Raw genomic sequence first — 18,568 nt, 5'->3', positions numbered from 1 at the left:
CAATCATCAATCCACAACCCAAAGATATATAGATATATGTACTATCATAGAAGAAACCAGGAAATATTCACACTTAAGAAGCTGGAATCAGAGAGTTTGGATATTTTTTCTTTAGAAAATGACTAAAAATGATTGATTATCAAAATACTTGGAGATTAATTTATCAGTTGACAATTGTTTGCAGATCTAATCTTTACTCTCTTTACACTGAAGACCAAAATGAAGAGACAGCATAAATTTTATTGTGTCATCCTTGAAAGTGTGTAGTTGTGTCCCTTTATGTCAAATAAACCAAAATAATATCAAGAAACTGAGCTGCATTATTGTGGTTTCTGGAGCAGTTCTGCACAGACATCATTAAATCAATAATCTCCTCCTCCATCGCTGTGTGGTTTGGCTCTGCATCATCACACAGAGAAGATCATCTCACTCGCACTTCCCTCCCTCGCAAGCATTAGCAACTCCCGAAAGAGAGTGCGTAACATCATGTCTGACCCTTTTCACTGCTGCCAGAATCTCTTTGAAAAACTCCCCTCCGAGAGGAAAATCAGATCCCAGAACCAGGACGACCTGCCGCCTCCACAGTTTCTTCCTCCAGGCAACAGCCAACTTTAACAAGGACAGAAAAAGACTGTAAATACAGCAGCTTCACTTCACCTTCATATGTCATTCACGTTCATATTGTGTCTATTGTGTCTGTCCTGCACTGTGTAGACGTATACAGATTTTATTTTTTAGTTGTTAACTGTACATATATATCCTGTTAATACACACACATAGTTTATTTTCACTCATATTTATATTTATATCAACATTTGTATTCATACATCAATTTATATGCTGCTTTTTTGCACACAGTTTTTATCATGTCAGTATGCGTACACATCCCTCTCTCTTACACTGTTTGTGTTTATTTTTATAGTTCAATGTTCATGTTTATTGCTTTTTCTGTTGACATTTGGACCACATTGAATTCCTTGTACTTGCAACTTGGTGAATAAATCTAATTCAGATTCTAATATATATTACTATATCAACAGTGTAATTACATCACATTCACATCCTTGAACTTTGTATACTCAGCAAATATTATATTATGTTGTGGTTTTATCTCTGGTTTCCACTGTATTTTTATTTATTCTGTATTTTTATACATGTGAGTTAGTTATATCTATCTATCTATCTATCTATCTATCTATCTATCTATCTATCTATCTATCTATCTATCTATCTATCTATCCACCTATCTACCTACCTACCTATCTATCTATCTATCTATCTATCTATCTATCTATCTATTCTCTTTAAACCACAGTGGAAATGTTATTGTTTCATCCTTGTACAGTTGTCTCGCTTCTTCTCATAATGTCAAATAAACCAAAATAATCTAAAGCAACTGAACTGTGTTACTGTGTTTGCACTCTGCTTTCTACTGTAAACAGTGAGCTGTCACCAGGTGTGGCGACCACGTGGTGCCCCCTGCTGGTGACGTATTGCACCTGCAGGGATTTTCCGCCTCGGTAAAGTAGACGTGGCAGTGACGTCAATGCCGGAAACGACCCGGATCGTAACTTTAAACTCCTGGCTTGGTTTAGTTTCTGCCAGAAACATCGAGGGCTCCCGAAAAATGGTCTAATATCAATTCAAGTAAGTTGGAACTGATCGATTTGTATACTTTAAATACGACTGAACGTGAGAGGGTCAGTTTTTGTCGAATTTAACAACGGTAAAGAAGCAGAAACCGTATAGAAAGCCCGGTTAGCTTTCCGTAGCTAACGTTAGCCTGTGGTTAGCCGGTCAGGCCGTGATCAGCTGTGTCGTGACGGGCGGCCTTCACACAGACAGCCCGGTGAAGACGTTAAATAATCATCGTTACCTAATGAAGTTGATAATCAGCTCGCCTGTAGTGTTTAACGTTAGCTGTGGCGGCTATAATGCTATTTATTGCCGTGTTGTTGTGGTGAAGTCGGTGTTTCAGCCGTGTTGTTGTGATACTAACCGAGCTGTTAGCTAACGGTACCGCCTGACTTACCACTGCCTGCTGGATCAAACTGTGTTTTTAATATTAACGTCAGGTTGTCAGCCTAAACGGTATAATAATGATAATGATAATAACAATGATAATTATAATAATACGAAACTTTATTTATACAGCACTTCTCAATACAACGTTACAAAGTGCTTTACATGGTTAAAACATTTAAGTTCTTCAATTAAGCAGGATATTTAGACAATTAAAATGACATAAAACAGAAAAAAATACCCCTAGTATAAGATCACAAATAATAACATAATAAATCAATAGTTGTAATAACAGAGATAAGACATGTTGGATATAAAACAGTGTGGTATCAATTAAATAAAGGCGTTTCTTCACATCTTCTTTCTGTCGCCACAGACATGCATGTTCAAATGTCCATGAAGGATACCCCACCTTGGATGTGAGTTTAGTCCAAACACTGGGAAGGTCTACCTGTTTATCCATCAGACAGACCCTCAGGAGGAGGAGGACCGGGAAGTCGCAGGTGGTTTTTTGTCTCTGGCTGGCTGGTGAGCATTAACCGGCCACAGGATGACGTGTCGTGACCGGACCCTCGAGTTCCAGTCAGCCTGCAAGTCTCTCCAGGGCAGACAGGTATATTAGGACACCTATACCTGACATACCTACACATTTATAACGTTGTCACTTAAGTCAAAACAGGCATTCATCCTAACTGAATAATATATACATTTATAGCAGGCTATTGTGTGATTTTCACTTTTATTTTTTGTAGTCTTGATTACTTTTGGTTTTGGTTCCTTTTTTACTTCTTTCTCAGCTTCTACATTTGGTTTCACTGAGCGTTGCAGTAGTCTAGTCAAGTTTTAGTTGATTTGTCAGGCCTGAAAACATCCTAAAACACTTAAAGGACAGGTTCACAATTTCACAAGTCTGTCTTAAAACAACAGCCAGATGTCCATATGAACACTGAAAGTGGTTTTCCTCACTGGAATCATTCCTCCTGTTCATACTGGCTATTAAAAGATCCCCTTCAAATGTGCTTTCAATGTAATTGATGGGGTACAGCTGTATCCACACAGTCATTTTGTGCAAAAATGCATTTAAAAACTTATCTGAAGCTTATATGAGATTCCTCTCTTATTGCAAATCCCCTATCTCAAGATAATGGCAAATGGCCACACGTCACAAGTACAGCCTGATAAATTGGTTTAACCTATATAAAGTATCAATCCAGTATATGTTAATTGCAGCTTTATCAGCATTGGTATTATGTACATGTCAGCTGATAAATGAGAGAAATCGCAGCACAGACATGCCAAAGATATGTTAGAGGTAAATTAGAAACAGTATCTCCAGTGTCTCTCTAGTTAGTTTGTTCACTGGAGAGTTTTACTTTACAACTGTATAATGTTCTGCTCAGTAAATGTCTTGATAACACTTATCTCAGAAATAAATCTTTTGGATCCTCATCAAAAATGTTTGGTTATGTGTTTGTTATAAGACACATATCAGCTCTCTAATTTTATCTAATATGAAATGGATTAAAGGAAGCACCGTTTGTGAAGCTTTAACCTGGAAATTTGGGGGATTTTTACTTGACAATTGACTACAATGGTATAGGCAAATAAGTCAACAAGATTGGAATCAGTTGGTAATCTGTTACTTGACTAATTGATTGTATCTGAATCAATGTTTAGGAGTTTAGGAGCACTGTTGTCATATCTTCAGTTACCTTTCAGTGTCTCATTTTCAAATTCTTCCTCCTTCTTATATTCTTCACTTTTTTTCCCTCCCTATCAGAATGGAGTCCAGCCCAGTAAACCAGCTCTCAGCGCGCTCAGGCAGCGCAGTGACTTCACAGTCATGGCCAAGTAAGTTCCTCAAACTCTGTTTTCTTATGCGTTTCAACAGCTAATAAATATTTGCTGAATACACTCATTCTCTTATGTTGATATTGGGTGTTGTGTTGTTTTCACACGTTACCATCCTCTTTGTCCTTATTGCATGTGAAATACAACATCATTGCACTTGTGCAGCGTACTTTGGAGTATTTATATTGTTTCTCTGTAAGTTAAATGAGACGATTAAGAAGAATTTCTAGCGGAGAATTTAGTGTTTGACCCGAGCACATAGATAAAACTAATACAACCCTCTTATCTAACTCTTGATGATAATACATAGAAGCATATTTCCCAGAAAGTTGCTGTACTACTTTTTGTTTGTTTGTTTGTTTTTCTTGTAGGAGAATTGGGAAAGACTTGAGCAATACATTTGCCAAACTGGAAAAACTCACTATTCGTAAGTGTCCTTGAATGTCATTCCAGCTTATTTTTATCTGTTGTAAAGATCTGTGTGTGTGTATCTGTTTTGTGTCCCAATGTGCTGATCCTACATGCTGTTGTTTTGATGTTTTAGTGGCAAAAAGAAAATCTCTATTTGACGACAAGGCAGTGGAGATTGAGGAGCTAACGTACATTATTAAACAAGTGAGTTGAATTTTTAACAACCCGTGAAATGTGGTTTTGTGGACGTACATGGTTAAGAATAGATCCGTTCTCTGTTTTATACCTCTCCTGTGTGTGTGTGTGTGTGTGTGTGTGTGTAGGACATCAACAGCCTAAACAAACAGATAGCACAGCTGCAAGACTTGGTGAGGTCTCGTGGAGCTCCGGGTGGCCGACATATCCAAACCCACTCTAACACTATAGTGGTGTCTTTACAGGTACAGTTTAATACACACTATACAGTGTGTGTATATATATATATCTGTGAACTGTGTCTAAGTGTGTGGAACCAGTTACATCCTGGTAAGCTTTGCTTTTGTAGACAGTGTTTTTTGTAATTTTTTAAAATTATGCCTAAAAGAAACAAGGTTAAAGGGGACCTATTATGCTCAGGTCTATATTTTTATTCTGGGACTCCACTAGAGTATCTTTGCATGATTGACAGTTTAAAAAACTCCTTATTTATCTTATATTGGCTCTTTATGCAGCCCCTCAGTTCAGCCTCTGTCTGAAACAGGCCGTTTTAGCTCCTGTCTCTTTAAGGCCCCCCCTCCTTCTTCTCGTTCTTTACTCGAAATGTCAACAAATACATCCCTACAGATCAGGTTGAATGCCTGGCTTTTGACTTGCAGGCAGCATTTCTACATATGTTAAAAAAAGTTTCAAAACTTGAGGTTAACATGTACATCTGACATCATAACAGTATATAAATAACAGAAAACCACAAAAAGTATAATAGGTCCCATTTAAACTAAGACTTTTTACAGTTAAAAGCAGTCTTGATTTTCACATTTTTATTTAATTATCTCTGACTTTTAGCCATTTATAAGAAGGAGAAATAAAACAAAACTTCTCATGAAATATGCCCAGGTTGTGATTCTGTACAATGACCATAATGTGGAAGAAATCATGTCAGTTTAATAACAAGTGTTAGAATAAATTAAATAGTTTTACATGTCATATTTGAAAGTTATTGCATCATGGAGCGCTGTAACAAATGCACACAGCCGGACTGAGCTGCATTTTGTTTAACTTCACTGCATTTTTCTCTGTCCACAGTCTAAACTGGCTTCAATGTCCAATGACTTCAAATCAGTCCTAGAAGTCAGAACAGAGGTGAGACGTGTTCGAAATACTTAATCATTCAAAGGCAGAAAATGGAAAAATACGGTTTTGAACTGGGAGCAGGTTTCTTCTCAGTCATGTTTACAACCATCGTTTGTCTCTGCAGAACCTGAAACAGCAGCGCAGCAGGAGAGAGCAGTTCTCCCAGCCTCCCGTCTCCTCTTCTCCTCTGATGGCCAACAACTTCAGTAAGTCCATTCACATCTCAGCTCCAGGCTTGTAGTTGTGCACTATTCTCTCATGATTTTTACAAGGGTCTCGCGCTAAAGTTATGGCACAAAGTTATGGGAACAGATAAACACAGCATGCCGGTGTAGCTTCGTAAGGGCGTGTTCACTCTATGCTGATATTTTTTGTGGGAAAGTTTTGCCCTCACCACATTTTGTGTAAGTCCTGTTTTCATTCTGATTGTTCTAGTTATTTTAACCTTCTGCGCAGAAAAAAACAAATCCTCACAAAAACATGCCCCGGTCATATGTGTTCCTCAAAAAATTGTAAAGTATCCCCGTTCTAAAAATCAATTATTACCTTAAATATTGCCTGCTCTTCATCTGTTAAACAGGAAAATTGTGCCAACACTTTTAAAAAGTATAATAGAGTGAACACGCCTTTAGTAGTTCTTTGTTTTGGCTTTGAGGGAATATTCGACATGTCTGGCTCCTGCTCAGTTTACCATTTTGCTAAACGAATAGCTGAATGTTTTGCTAAACAGGCTACTTACCAGAGACCCTCTAATGAGCACTAGAAGCTCAGACGCTTCCTGTGCAGGCATTTACACTGCCAGTAAAATGTTTATGGACAGCTTCTACTTCAGCTTCGTAGGTCAAAACTTCAGCAATGTTGCTCACTGTAAATATCCAAAAATTAAATGATATATATATACCAAATATATATGAATTAAGAGTGTTTCTAATATTTTATTTTATTGGAAATTAATAAAATTTGTTTGATTATGATCACTGTAACTAGGCTCTTGTCGCAGACAGAGTATTTTACAGATTTATTTTTCTTGACAATTGATGCTAGAACTGTCAAGGCTTAATTAATTGCTTAATCTGTTGCGAGCATCTGCCATTAAATTATGTAATAATCATCTCATTATGATCAAAGTGGTTTCCAGAAATTAGTTCTTGCATAGAAAAATTTAGATCTTAAATAATTGGCCACATCTTCTGCTCATGACAAAGAAAAGACTCAAAAATTTGACCTTATGGTTATAATTGTTGTGTTTTGAAAGTGTTCTAATTTGAGGGTATTTAGAACGAGCACATTGCTTGAAGTTTAGCTACAAATGCCACAAGCATGTACAGAAACATTTGACTGCCAGTGTACTTTGCGAAACCCCAGCTGTTGTAATAAGGAACTGCTCGAAATCCATGTGAATGATTATTACTGTATTTGGTCATCTGTAATGCAAAAATTAAAAAATATTTTAGGGAGCCGCAAAAAAGGGGCCCAGGAGCCGCATGCAGGTCGCGAGCTGCGCAATGACTACCAGGGCTATACAACCTCAAATTTAAAAGGTATTTCCCTGGAACGTTTGACTCTCCCAGTGGGTATAACTAGCTACTGTATGTGCCCGCTGTTCTTTCTGCTTTTGGCCTCTACCATTGAGGATTTCTACATGAGCTTGTTGAACATGGTTCTGTGTTTTGCTTGTTGTCTCCCTTCAGAGAGCTCAGTCTTGATGCAGGATGAGTCCAGGAGTCTGGGGGATGTGGCCATCGACATGGACTCTCAGACCAATCCCCTGCAACTCCAGCTTATTGATGAGCAGGTAGACTTTTGGTGTATGTCTCTTAAAGTCAGGTAGATTAAGAGGGCTAGAGCAGAAGATTGATGAATTAATAAATAAGAGAAATTGATTTTTGAAGTCAATTACTTGGCAATGTGTTTATGTTTTTGCCAATATAAGACAGAAATGTATCACTTTGTAGAAATCGTAGACTTAAATATTTGGAAAAAGTGAGCAAATATATAGACTTTGCACATTTTCATGCTCTTCAATGACCCTTTTTGAAATCTTGTCACCCGTGTCGTTATAGGATTCGTACATCCAGAGCCGTGCAGACACCATGCAGAACATTGAGAGCACCATCGTGGAACTGGGCTCAATATTCCAGCAGCTGGCACACATGGTCAAGGAGCAAGAGGAGACCATCCAAAGGTGAGATGAAGATAGAAATATATGGAGGATCTTGATAGGAAAGGTCCTCCAGAAAGGAAATGCTGGAATGTTTTCAAACAAGAAAATGGAAATTAAAGCTGGTAATCTATCTTACATGGTTTAATGCAGAATTTTTATATGAAATTCTGTCATTTTCCAGTTTATTGACACATTTAATCAGGACTGGGAAATACGGTTGAAATAATTATCATGTTATTAATGAGGAAGATTTCAGATTTCAATCACAACATGGGGAAATGCAGGCAAAATAACTAATATTCAAAGCAATGCAGTTTGTTCCACCGCACTGCACTGAGACAAAACATCTCATATGTGTAAAAATGAAGCTCCAGTAGCTGCTTTTGTTAGCTTTTAAATACATCAAACTCTGAATCATTCATTTGGACAACAGAAATTTGTAGAACGAAGTCAAGGTAAGTTCATGTCATCAGGATATAATCATGCGTTTACAAAATGTTTACATATTTAACTTGACACGAATGTCCTGAACTGACTGGTTTTGAAAGAGAATTGATGAGTTGTTGTGTAATTAGCGTCTGTGTTTGAAGTCCCGTCTCACTGATCATTCAACCTGTCACGCTCCTCTCGCAGGATCGATGCCAACGTTGAAGACACGCAACTGAACGTGGAAGCGGCCCACACGGAGATCCTCAAATACTTCCAGTCAGTCTCCTCCAACCGCTGGCTGATGATCAAGATCTTTCTCGTCCTCATCATCTTCTTCATCGTCTTTGTTGTCTTCTTTGCTTAAAGAAAAGAGGAGCGGCTGAGGAGAGCGGGGGCGGGGAAAGCACATGGAGGGAGGGGAAATAAAGCTAAAGCAGGACTGAGACGATGCGCCCAGACAACGTTTTTGAAGGACAGACTTCTCTATCAAAGTGACGGTTTAACGGGGGCTTGAGATCCACTTAAAAGAATACAGACTGTCGGTTATTCTCAAGCCACAGACTCTCGATCTGAATTCGACAATATGCAGTCGAGAATGAAAATGTTGATGAATAAATTATCTAAAATCCCCTCTTTGTATAGAGTGAGCAGAATACTGCTCTGTATTGTACTTTGACCAATTATACATAAACATTTAATCAAAATGGCTATAATTTAATGGTTTGATTCTGCAAACTGTCTTTTTTTTTTTTTTGTGTTTACTCCCTTTCCCACACGTCATTCATTATTGTTATTTCACAGCCAAACTACAAAACTGGAGTTTATCAGATTATTTTGCTTCCTAGTTTACTCGACTACTTTGTATTCAAGAGCATGACTGTCTAACCTGTTTATCAACATTTTTTCACGCACCAGCATTCAGTTATGATGTGAAATCTTTTTTTTTTTTTTTATTAGTTACTTTCTGTTTTGCTTTCAAAGTTTATTTGCCAAATGGGTACTTTAGGACTGTGACACAGTACGAAGACACTCGCTGAGGTCCAGAGTCTTGTGTCCTGGAGGCACAAGAAGGGCAGCGCAGCCGGCCGGAGGGAACGTCGCTGGTATGATCCATGCAAGAACTGTATGTTATAACACTGTTATAGAGGAAAATGTTTGGACTGTCTGGTTGCCAGCCAGGATGCAGATTGAAATGGTGTAAACCTCGCACATTGAGTGCTGTAGGGAGACGATTCAAGTATTTGACATCAGTGCTTATGAAGGGGTTACGCTGGTTGTGAAAGCCCACTAATAAAGTGACTAGAATCAGCCAGATTCCCTGGAAGTGTCTGGTTGGACGTCACTGTTGTAGTTGCTTCCCCTCTTTATCTATCTGATGTACAGGATGTTATTTAAATGACCACAGCTTTTTAAGAAGAAAAGACATTCTTCCTATTTTTTCCCCTGTCTGTTTTTTTTTTTTTCTTAGCCAAATGCCTTGACTTCAATGTAAAAAGTGCAAATAGTGATAATGATGTATTGATAAGAAAGTGCATATTAATAAAACAAAAATGGGGTGCTGGCTTTCACGGCTGAGATTTTCTTGGGATAAGAGGATTAGTCAGCAGTGATATAATTAGCCGCACTGGGCCATGAGGTTAGTTAACTGAGACGTGTTAAGCAGAGCTGGTTAGTGCGATGTGTTCAACATATTCTCACTTCGTATTCCTTTTCCCTTTCTTTCATCACGGTTCAGGACCCAGAAGGATTCACCTTTGGGCTAAAAATAAAGTGCAGTTTTCCCTGGCGGCTGCGATAAAGTCATAAAGGACTCGTGAAAGCTACCACACTTAAAAAGTGAACACTTAAAACAAATGGACCAAAATGCAAGAATGCACGCAAATGTAGTAGTTACATTTTTTAACAAAAGGGATCACGCAAATATTTTTGTGAAAAAAAGCTGTTTTATTCACAGAGTAATGACAACATTGTATCTTTTCCCCCAAATCCTTTTCATCCACAATAAAAAATACTTTAAATGTGATTCTAGTCGTTTCCTGCTTTCAGGGATTTGCTTGATGGACACTATGGGAGCAACTGAGCTGGTGATCCAGAGCCAAACTGCTGAATATACAGATGTGAGGCCTTAACTGACCCCAACATCTACTGAAGAAGACAGCTGTTCTGTCTGTTGCGTAACATGTTTTTAAAGGAACAGTTTAAAGTTTAGTCTTTGTTTTTAATGATACCTGAAGCATGTGAAGATTAGCAATGCAAGAGATATTACTCAGAAAAATCCCATACAGCAGATTTTAGTTTTTAGAGTCTTGTTTTAACAAGTTTTTACCCATCAGCACAACAAAACACTACTTTTAAAGCTCTGCTTCAGACATCTTAAAACCAAAACCATACTGCTTTTGGGATGGACTAAAGACTTAAAGTTTGTTAGCAATTTGACTGGTTTTCTTAAGTGAAGAAATCTTTCTGAGCCCTAGCCATCGACTTTTCTCCTCGTTTTGAAAGAGGCCAAATGATTAGGAAACAGGAAAATATGCTCGGTTCTGTCCTTCCCTGAATGCTACCTTCCCTCTTTCCTCAACGTCCCCTGTTTTGTGTCTCCTCCCCATATTTACAGTATACTGCTCCTCTCTATTTTGTGCTCATCCTCTCTTACCCCCCCCCCCCCCCCCCCCCCCCCCCCCCCACCCCCACCCCCTCCACCAGACCTCCTCTACAGGAGCTCCTTTCCTCCCTCCCACCATCGCCTCTGCATCATCTCTCCCCTCCCTCTCTCCCTCCCTCCTCTCACCCCTGGGCACTTTGCTCCATAGGGGTGATCTCTGGCATGCTCCTGCTCCTTCCCTTCCTCGCCCTGGCCTTGATTGCCTCCTCCTCCGTTTCTCCGTCCTCCTCCTCGTCGGACCAATCCACCTGCTGCTGCAGGTTCCCTCTGGAGCCGCTCAAGTTGCTGCCCTTGAAGAACTGGCCTGTGCGGAACTTGGAGCGGAAGGTAACGAAGGAGAGGCTCTTGCTGCGCTGCTGCTTCTCAAACACAGGGTCATGCGTCTCCACTTCTCCGTTTCTGTTAACCTCGTCCACGCACTCACGCAGTGCCAAGCGAAACAGCCGGGGCACCTCGTGAACCTCGGGCTCCATCTGTGACACCAGGCGCCTGAACCTGCAGGGGGAGGAGTAATTGCAATGATTAGGAACAGCATAATCTGGAATAAGAAACGAGTTAAAAGACTGCTTTACGCTCATGACAAAAAAAAAAGAGGTCAACCATACAGAAAAGAGGACAGACAGACAGATGTAACCACAACAACAGAGGTGTTATTGCATCTCGGGGCCCAGAATTCGTAGCTACGCCCCTGTTACAACACAAACTACCATTACACTAGTAAGTATGCTGGACAGAGGATGAGGCAGCATCATTAAATAGAAAGAGAAAAATCTTTTATTTAGAACATATCTGCAGAAGTTAGAAGCCAAACATTACTGGTGCTGCTGAGGAGCCACAGTTGTGACCCTTGACCTCTGTGATGCACATGTTGTTAAACGAGCAGAACCAAACAGGTCTGTGATCTCTGGTTGTATTATCGTGGGCATCACCTCTACTCAGGCTGTGAGACTCCTCCAATCAACCTCTGCACTCAATTATAAAAAAAAATGGTTTCATTTTTATGACTTATTATTTAATAACCCATTTATATAATTTTTGTTTTTGTGAGTAGCATAAACGGACTACAAACTACATTTCATTACACAATCTTGTGTCGTAAAATCATAATAATAAATGAATCTTGAATCTTGAAGACAGTGGTCTCAGATCCTCATTCTCACTCTTACTAACTTCTCTTAAGAGGACACGTGTATGATATCTTAGGAGTTATTAGAAGTTACAGGGATTAGATTGAAATTGTGTCTCTCTCTCAGTGGTAAAAGTATTCAGATCCTTTACTTAAGTAAAATCATCAATAGCACAATATAATAATTACTTCATTACGTACTTCAAATTAAAGTCCTGCATTAAATAGTTTACTTGTACACTAAGATGATTAGCAATATATACTTAAAGTACCAAACATAAAAGTACTCATTATGCAGGACAATTGATTTGTATTTGTATAATATATATTTGTTTATATATATTCTATTTATATTATTTGATTATTTTTACTAATGTATTTAGATATAAAAAATATTTTAATGTTGTATCTGATCAAGGTGGAGTTAATTTTAACTACTATGTACATTTTTAGTTAGTTCACAACACATATTTACCGGACAACAATACTTCATACTATATATGCTTATATGATTTCAAAATCTGCAGAGTAACTTGTACATATATGTCAAATAAATGTGGTGTAGAAGAAGTGTGACGCAGCATAAAACAATACAGTACTTTAGTAAATGTACTTTGCTTTGCGCTCTCTTCCTCTTTCTTGTTCATTCTGTTTCTTCATGCATTGTCTCGTTCTCATATAGCTTTCTGTTTCTCTGCATCTTACTGCATATCTCTGCACCAGTATACATCTCTCTTGCTGCCACTTTGAATCTACATTCAGTCTCACAGCCCTTTTTGCTGCCTCTCTCTCTCTCTCTCTCACCTGACGATCAAAGGGCCGCACTGTGCAGGAGGGATCTTGCTACAGAGGTCCTGCAGCTCCAGCAGGTCGTTGGGGGTCAGCTCGAATGGCTGCCGGGTCGGCGTGTTGGCCAGCCAGCTGTAGTCAGCTGTGGAGGAGGAGCTGCGGCGGCGACGCCGACCTTCTGTTGCCCGCTCCAGACGGATGCGTTCGGTACGCTTCACCATGGCCCCCAGCTCCAGCATCAGAGTATTGGTGACCAACTCCTCAGAGGTGCGCTGGCCGGGCACTTTGGGCTCAAGGGTGAACACAGCGGACCAAGGAAACATCTTTAGAAGGACAGAATTAGTATTGAGTTACAGCATAATAGTTTAAACCATAAAGTGAAAACCAATATCTTAATCAAGGATGTCAACAGGATGTGGAAAGATGTGGAATTTACCTTACTTATCTCTGAGCATACTAATATTTAGTCTTATAGTTTATTTAGAATTGTACCAGAGTGTAAAAATAAAGCTAAAAATCATAGAAACATTTGGAAACAATGAAAAAAAATCACATCAGGTGTTTGCAGTAAGTAGGTTTTGGCATTTTGAAACTGATTAACTGAAACCTCTGAAATACTGTATAAACTTCATGCCAGAGCTACTATCTTATCAGTACGAAGTCTGTTTACTCTGCAAACTGTGACTCATAACGAGCATAAAAGTGAACACAAATTGGCAAACAGCTCATATCACTGATCAATACAAGCCATGTTTTCTTAAGACTATTATCACCTTCTTCTAACCAAACTTCAGCCCAACAGAAGTTGTATTATTGTCTTACCTTCATGAAAGTGGCTTTCCAAAGCTGTAGTGTATTCTTCTTTCACACAAATCCACCGGTTGTCTGGTAAAGCCTCCGTTAGCAGCCAGATGAGCTGAAGGCCTCCATGGACTTGTGAGACTCAAAAAGGGTGAAACTCCTCTGTCTCCAGCGGGTACCTGTACACAGCTACCTGCCTGCCTTGCTACCTTTGACGGTCCCGGCAGACAGTACTTGTTCGTACTTTTGTGAGGAGCATGTGGAGTGTGTGTGTGAGTTTAGGATTGAGAATAAATGTAATCCTGTATTAATAAAGATGAGCTTACCACATGACATGAGCATCCACCTGAGTGACAGAATTCAAGTGGGATGTTTACGTAATAGCACGCGAACCTTATTGTTGGCTGTACAAAGCTATTTTCATTTCATTTAAGCCACATTTCTGTTGTGTTTTAACAATTTGATCTCCTTTTTATCTGGCAGTTAAAGCTGTAAAGAGGCTTTGATCTCATACACACATGCAGGCTGGACGCTGCCTTGTTCAAAGGTACTTCAATCTTCTTCCACAGTGGCTGAAAGATTTTCCTGAAGAGTCATAAAATTCTAACCATGAGACTTTCTGGTTTCTTGAAAATAACACATTGCATGAGTGACAATGGTCTCCCAGTTCACAGACAGCAATTCTTGAGGCACACCTGTAAATTACCAGACCAGCATTGCACTAAGATTACATAACCACCCACCTAATATAACTTTCTCACACTTATAAACTGTCAGGCCTGTCCCACTAACTAGCATATGTTATTGTATGGAAGATAATTGCAGGCTAGTTTCTGGGTTTCCGCATCACTCAGCACTGAGCCACCAAATCCCAGATTACACTGAAATCCAGAGCCTACCGGGAAGAATGAGTGGTTGTAATGACTATTATAATCTAATTAAAGTCGCCTACAGTGGGTGCTCTTATTGTTTGTAATATAGGGGAAAGGTTAGTTGCTACTATATGTGGCCCACCACTGAAAATAACATAAATCAGAAGAATAACCTTAATTTTGGATTGTATAGGAAGGGTATCGTGAATCGTTTCACCATTGTGGAAAAAAACGGCACATAGATTTCCGCGCTAAAGCCTCCTTCAGACCCCCTGACCAGCTTACTGTTAAATTAACATCAGTTGCAGAAAATGAAATGAAATATTCTCTGAATCCTAATGATCCATTCGCACATATTCAATCCACTTATGAAACAATCATGAAATATCAACGTGTAAAATTAATTTGCTCTGCCGCTCTCTGTCACGCAGTTTGACATGACAAACTCTCAAAGAAACAGAGCAAACCTGTCTTCTTGTGTCATGTCATACAGTCGTGCATTCATATTTGTCAGTGATTACCACCCTTTAAAAAGTATTTTAGGTATTTTTCATGGAACACATTTTTTTTGTCATGGTAGGAAAAGCACAGGTGTAAATAATAAAATCAACTACGGCTGAATTCTATATAGCTGCTTCAGTTTCAGGGTCTTGGTGTCGTGCGTGCTCGCTCACTGTCACACTGTCGTGGCTTACTGGGACAACTGAATTAGAACAGAGGCATTGTTAATGATATTAGTAACACCTGTGCTTTTCCTGCTATGACAAACGCCTGTGTCGTATTCCGCTCTCGCACTATGTGAAATATGCTGGGCCTCCATTTTCTGATGGGTGTGTATGTGCGGCCAATCAAGACAAAGTTCAGATGTGTTTCTATCCAATAAAAATGTGGGCAGCGTCTTTGTCTCTGCAGTATCATCCGCTAGATTAACAGGTGTCTCTTGTCACCCAGATACACGGATCCACAATCTAAATCACAATCTTCGCCCTGTAGCTTTAATATATTTGCCGATGAAGAGCTTTGAAAGGCTCATTCTACCACAGCTACAGAGGGAGGAAGGTTTTTGTGGATTTCTCAAGCGCATTTAACAGCATGCAACCTCATCTAATGCGATACAATCTCCTTCAGATGAATGTCAACCCCCACCTCACACTCCTCATCCTCTCCTTCCTCACAGACAGACACCAGACAGTCAAATTCAATGTCCACAGGGTTCAATTGTTGGTCATTTATTATTTTGTTTAAATATGCCACCACTTGGTAAAATTATTGGTGATCATGGTTTGAATTATCATTGTTATGCTGATGACACTGTTGTATTTATCTGTAGCGCCAGATGACTCTGATGCACTGAATCTCATTATAAATTGCCTCTCGAGTGTGTAACAGCGGATGAGCAATAATTTTCTTAAATTAAATGAAGAAAAAAAAGAAATTCTCATAATTGGTAAAAGTGAACAGAGACAAAAGGTTTCTAGCAAACTTGGAAGTCTGGTACCACAGAACAAGTTGGAAGTAAAAAATCTGGGTGTTATTCTTGATTCTGAGTTAGATTTTAATTCACACATAAACAATGTTACAAAGATTGTCTTTTATCACTGAAGAAAAATTGCAAGAGTTAGACCCTACTTACAATGGAGGCTGCAGCTCAACAGCCAGGGTTTTAACAAGAACCAGGGAAAGAGATCATATTACTCCAGTTTTAGCGTCATTACACTGGCTGCCTGCGTCACTGAGGATTGATTTTAAATTCTTTAACTTGTTTTTAAGGCTCTTAGTGGTTCAGAACCTTCATACATTTCTGATTGCTTGTCCGAATATGTTCCAAACCGTCGTATCAGATCCAAAAATGAACCATAAAAAGTGAAGCAGACTTCTGTTTTTATGCACCAAAGGTTTAAAACACACTCCCACTATGAATTAGACAAGCAACTTTGGTTGATAGTTTTAAGAAACAGCCCAAAACCTATTTTTACGATCTTGCTATTTAATTTTTTATGACATCAATGTTTTATTTAATACTTCTTTTATACCTTTATACCCATTCTATGCTTTTTTATTCTTTTTTAAATTGTTTTATTGCTCTTTTTATTGCTCCTTTTATTGCTCTTTTTTATGGCCCCTCATGTCTTCTTTATAGTACCTCTGTCTTTTTATTTTCTGCTGTAAAGCACTTTGAGCTGCATTTTATGTATGAAAGATGCTGTATAAATAAAGTTTCATATCATTAAAGTTCATTAATTACAGTAACTGGTCTTGAGTCTGAAATGTGTCCCCAAAAGTAGGCTAAGTCAGACCACACACACACACACACACACACACACACACACACACACACACACACACACACACACACACACACACTAGCACTGCTGCACTGTAGCATTATTATTGCTCGTGGCTTTTACTCCAAGTTTTTTATCCTTAGAATGGTATTTCAATTTGTATGTGAATTAGGTATTTATTTTATGTATTTTATGTATCATGGCTGCACACAATGATTAACTAATCGTGGCCCTGACTGTGCTTTGATTGTCTATGACTGCTGTATTTGCCTTATTTGTCCACTGCACAAATGAAAATAAAGTAATCTGGATTGAAGTGAATTGAAAGGAGGTTAATAGGAGAAAAGAAGTTTAATATATATAATTTATTTATGGAGTCAGACCCATAAATACAACTATGAAATCAAATTTGCTGTTCAATTTTTGGCCAGAATTTTAGAATTTGTTTAAGTCATATTATCTTATGTTTTCTAGTTTTATACCGTAAAACTGTACTGAACAGGTTTCTTTATTTGAAATATTTTTTGTGATAATTTACATATTGCAAAGCTCATTTTAAATTTGTTAAAGACTGATTTGGTGAAAAACAAGGTGGTTAATTATTAATTATGCTGGCTTGTTATATTACACTTTATTTCAGTACACCACATACCTATTGTCAAAAACACTATTTTTCACTTGTATTATTCCATTTCATTTATTTGTTTCGCTCATGGTTATGTACAGCTCCAGATAAAATGCGATTCATGAATAAAACACAAATTTCTTTGACCGAAAAGGAGCAGGGAGAAGAAAATCTTATATTGCCTGAACCTTACTGAAAATATAAATAAACAATCATATGATATATTATATGTGATATGTTATGAAATAATGCTGTTTGGTAAGAGCCCCAAAACTAAATAAGCCCAGTATAGGATCAAAAATCCAGCCAATCCCTGTTTAAGACAGATGAAGATGGGTCAACTGAGCACTAGCTATACAAGGTAATTAAAACCTACTTTGTCTTCATGAATACTAATCCTAAATTTCTGCTTTGTGTGAAATTTGTAACTTGGTGGTTACAACTACTGCCAGAATAACCTGTGTGGAGGTCTCTGGGGGAAAAAAAATCCCTATTACTCTCACTCTCTGTGCAAATAGAAACTGTGTCAACTATTCATATGCTGAAGCATTACACAGCTCCATGTTTACTGCGAGGTAAATTAATTACTAATCAATTTAGAAATATGCAACATGTAAGCAGTATCAGCTGAAACAATGAAGGTCTTAAGACTAAAACTAAACTAAGCCGACCAGCCTTTCATCATGTTATTTAATATTGTGCTTAAGTAGTGCATATTTGATTAATTACAATTAATCAAATTGCCATAAAGAATTGAAGGTGAGAAGTCTTTCTTGACATTGCAAATAATACTTTGACAAAAAAACAAAAAAAAAAACCTACAAAAGAAACCTAAGGCCCACTCACAAGATTTTGCTTTATTTTTTGCTATATTGCTATATCCAGACGATGTGACGATTAGTCGATTAATTGATTAGTAGCCAGCTATTTTGATAATTGATTAATCACCTTGAGTCATTTTTTAAGAAAACAAAAACTTTCATTCCATTTAATGTGAACATTTTCTGGTTTATTTAATCTTTATGATAATAAACTGAATATATTTGGGTTATGGACTGTTTCTGGACAAAACAAGACATTTGAGGTTGCATCTAAGGTTTTCGTGAAGAAGTGGTCGACAATTTTTTTTTACGATTTTCTGACATTTTATAGACCAAACGTCTAATCGATTAATCGAAAAAAAGAATTTACAGATGAATTGA

At 38.2% G+C, this 18,568-nt stretch overlaps 2 protein-coding genes across 3 annotated transcripts; one reads left to right on the top strand and one right to left on the bottom strand.

Annotated features, from left to right (window-relative positions):
- The first annotated feature begins 1,540 nt into the window (after nt 1–1,540).
- stx5a (syntaxin 5A) lies at nt 1,541–10,229 on the top strand. 2 transcript variants are annotated; one of them, XM_042419761.1, is made up of 12 exons: nt 1,541–1,647; nt 2,399–2,635; nt 3,803–3,873; nt 4,245–4,300; nt 4,418–4,488; nt 4,608–4,724; nt 5,566–5,622; nt 5,738–5,819; nt 7,068–7,154; nt 7,305–7,408; nt 7,677–7,798; nt 8,411–10,229. In XM_042419761.1, the coding sequence occupies exons 2-12, from the start codon at nt 2,573–2,575 to the stop codon at nt 8,568–8,570; spliced, it is 990 nt and encodes a 329-aa protein (XP_042275695.1). In that variant the 5' UTR covers nt 1,541–1,647; nt 2,399–2,572; the 3' UTR covers nt 8,571–10,229. The 2 variants fall into 2 exon arrangements, with proteins under 2 accessions (XP_042275695.1, XP_042275696.1); XM_042419762.1 differs by lacking the exon at nt 7,068–7,154.
- A 753-nt stretch (nt 10,230–10,982) lies between these two features.
- Nucleotides 10,983–17,492, bottom strand: zgc:162144 (RD3 domain-containing protein). The gene is made up of 3 exons (XM_042419037.1): nt 13,606–17,492; nt 12,799–13,106; nt 10,983–11,363 (listed from the first exon to the last, which is right to left on the bottom strand). Exons 1-3 carry the CDS (start codon nt 13,609–13,611, stop codon nt 10,991–10,993), a joined length of 687 nt encoding a protein of 228 aa, XP_042274971.1. The 5' UTR covers nt 13,612–17,492; the 3' UTR covers nt 10,983–10,990.
- Between the last annotated feature and the right edge of the window lie 1,076 nt (nt 17,493–18,568).

Source organism: Thunnus maccoyii, chromosome 8 (assembly GCF_910596095.1).
Source record: "Thunnus maccoyii chromosome 8, fThuMac1.1, whole genome shotgun sequence".
In the NCBI taxonomy this organism is placed as follows: Eukaryota; Metazoa; Chordata; class Actinopteri; order Scombriformes; family Scombridae; genus Thunnus; species Thunnus maccoyii.
This window is presented reverse-complemented; position numbering and strand designations above follow the sequence as displayed.

What these genes read in the sequence shown, in the direction of transcription:
- zgc:162144 (XM_042419037.1), bottom strand. An exon ending in TGCGGCCCTTTGATCGTCAG is followed by an intron (nt 11,364 to 12,798) that starts GTGAGAGAGAGA and finishes CTCCCCCTGCAG; the next exon opens with GTTCAGGCGCCTGGTGTCAC.
- stx5a (XM_042419761.1), top strand. Translation starts at nt 2,573, where the DNA reads ATGACGTGTCGTGACCGGACCCTCGAGTTCCAGTCAGCCTGCAAGTCT. An exon ending in AGTCTCTCCAGGGCAGACAG is followed by an intron (nt 2,636 to 3,802) that starts GTATATTAGGAC and finishes CCTCCCTATCAG; the next exon opens with AATGGAGTCCAGCCCAGTAA. An exon ending in ACTGGAAAAACTCACTATTC is followed by an intron (nt 4,301 to 4,417) that starts GTAAGTGTCCTT and finishes TTGATGTTTTAG; the next exon opens with TGGCAAAAAGAAAATCTCTA.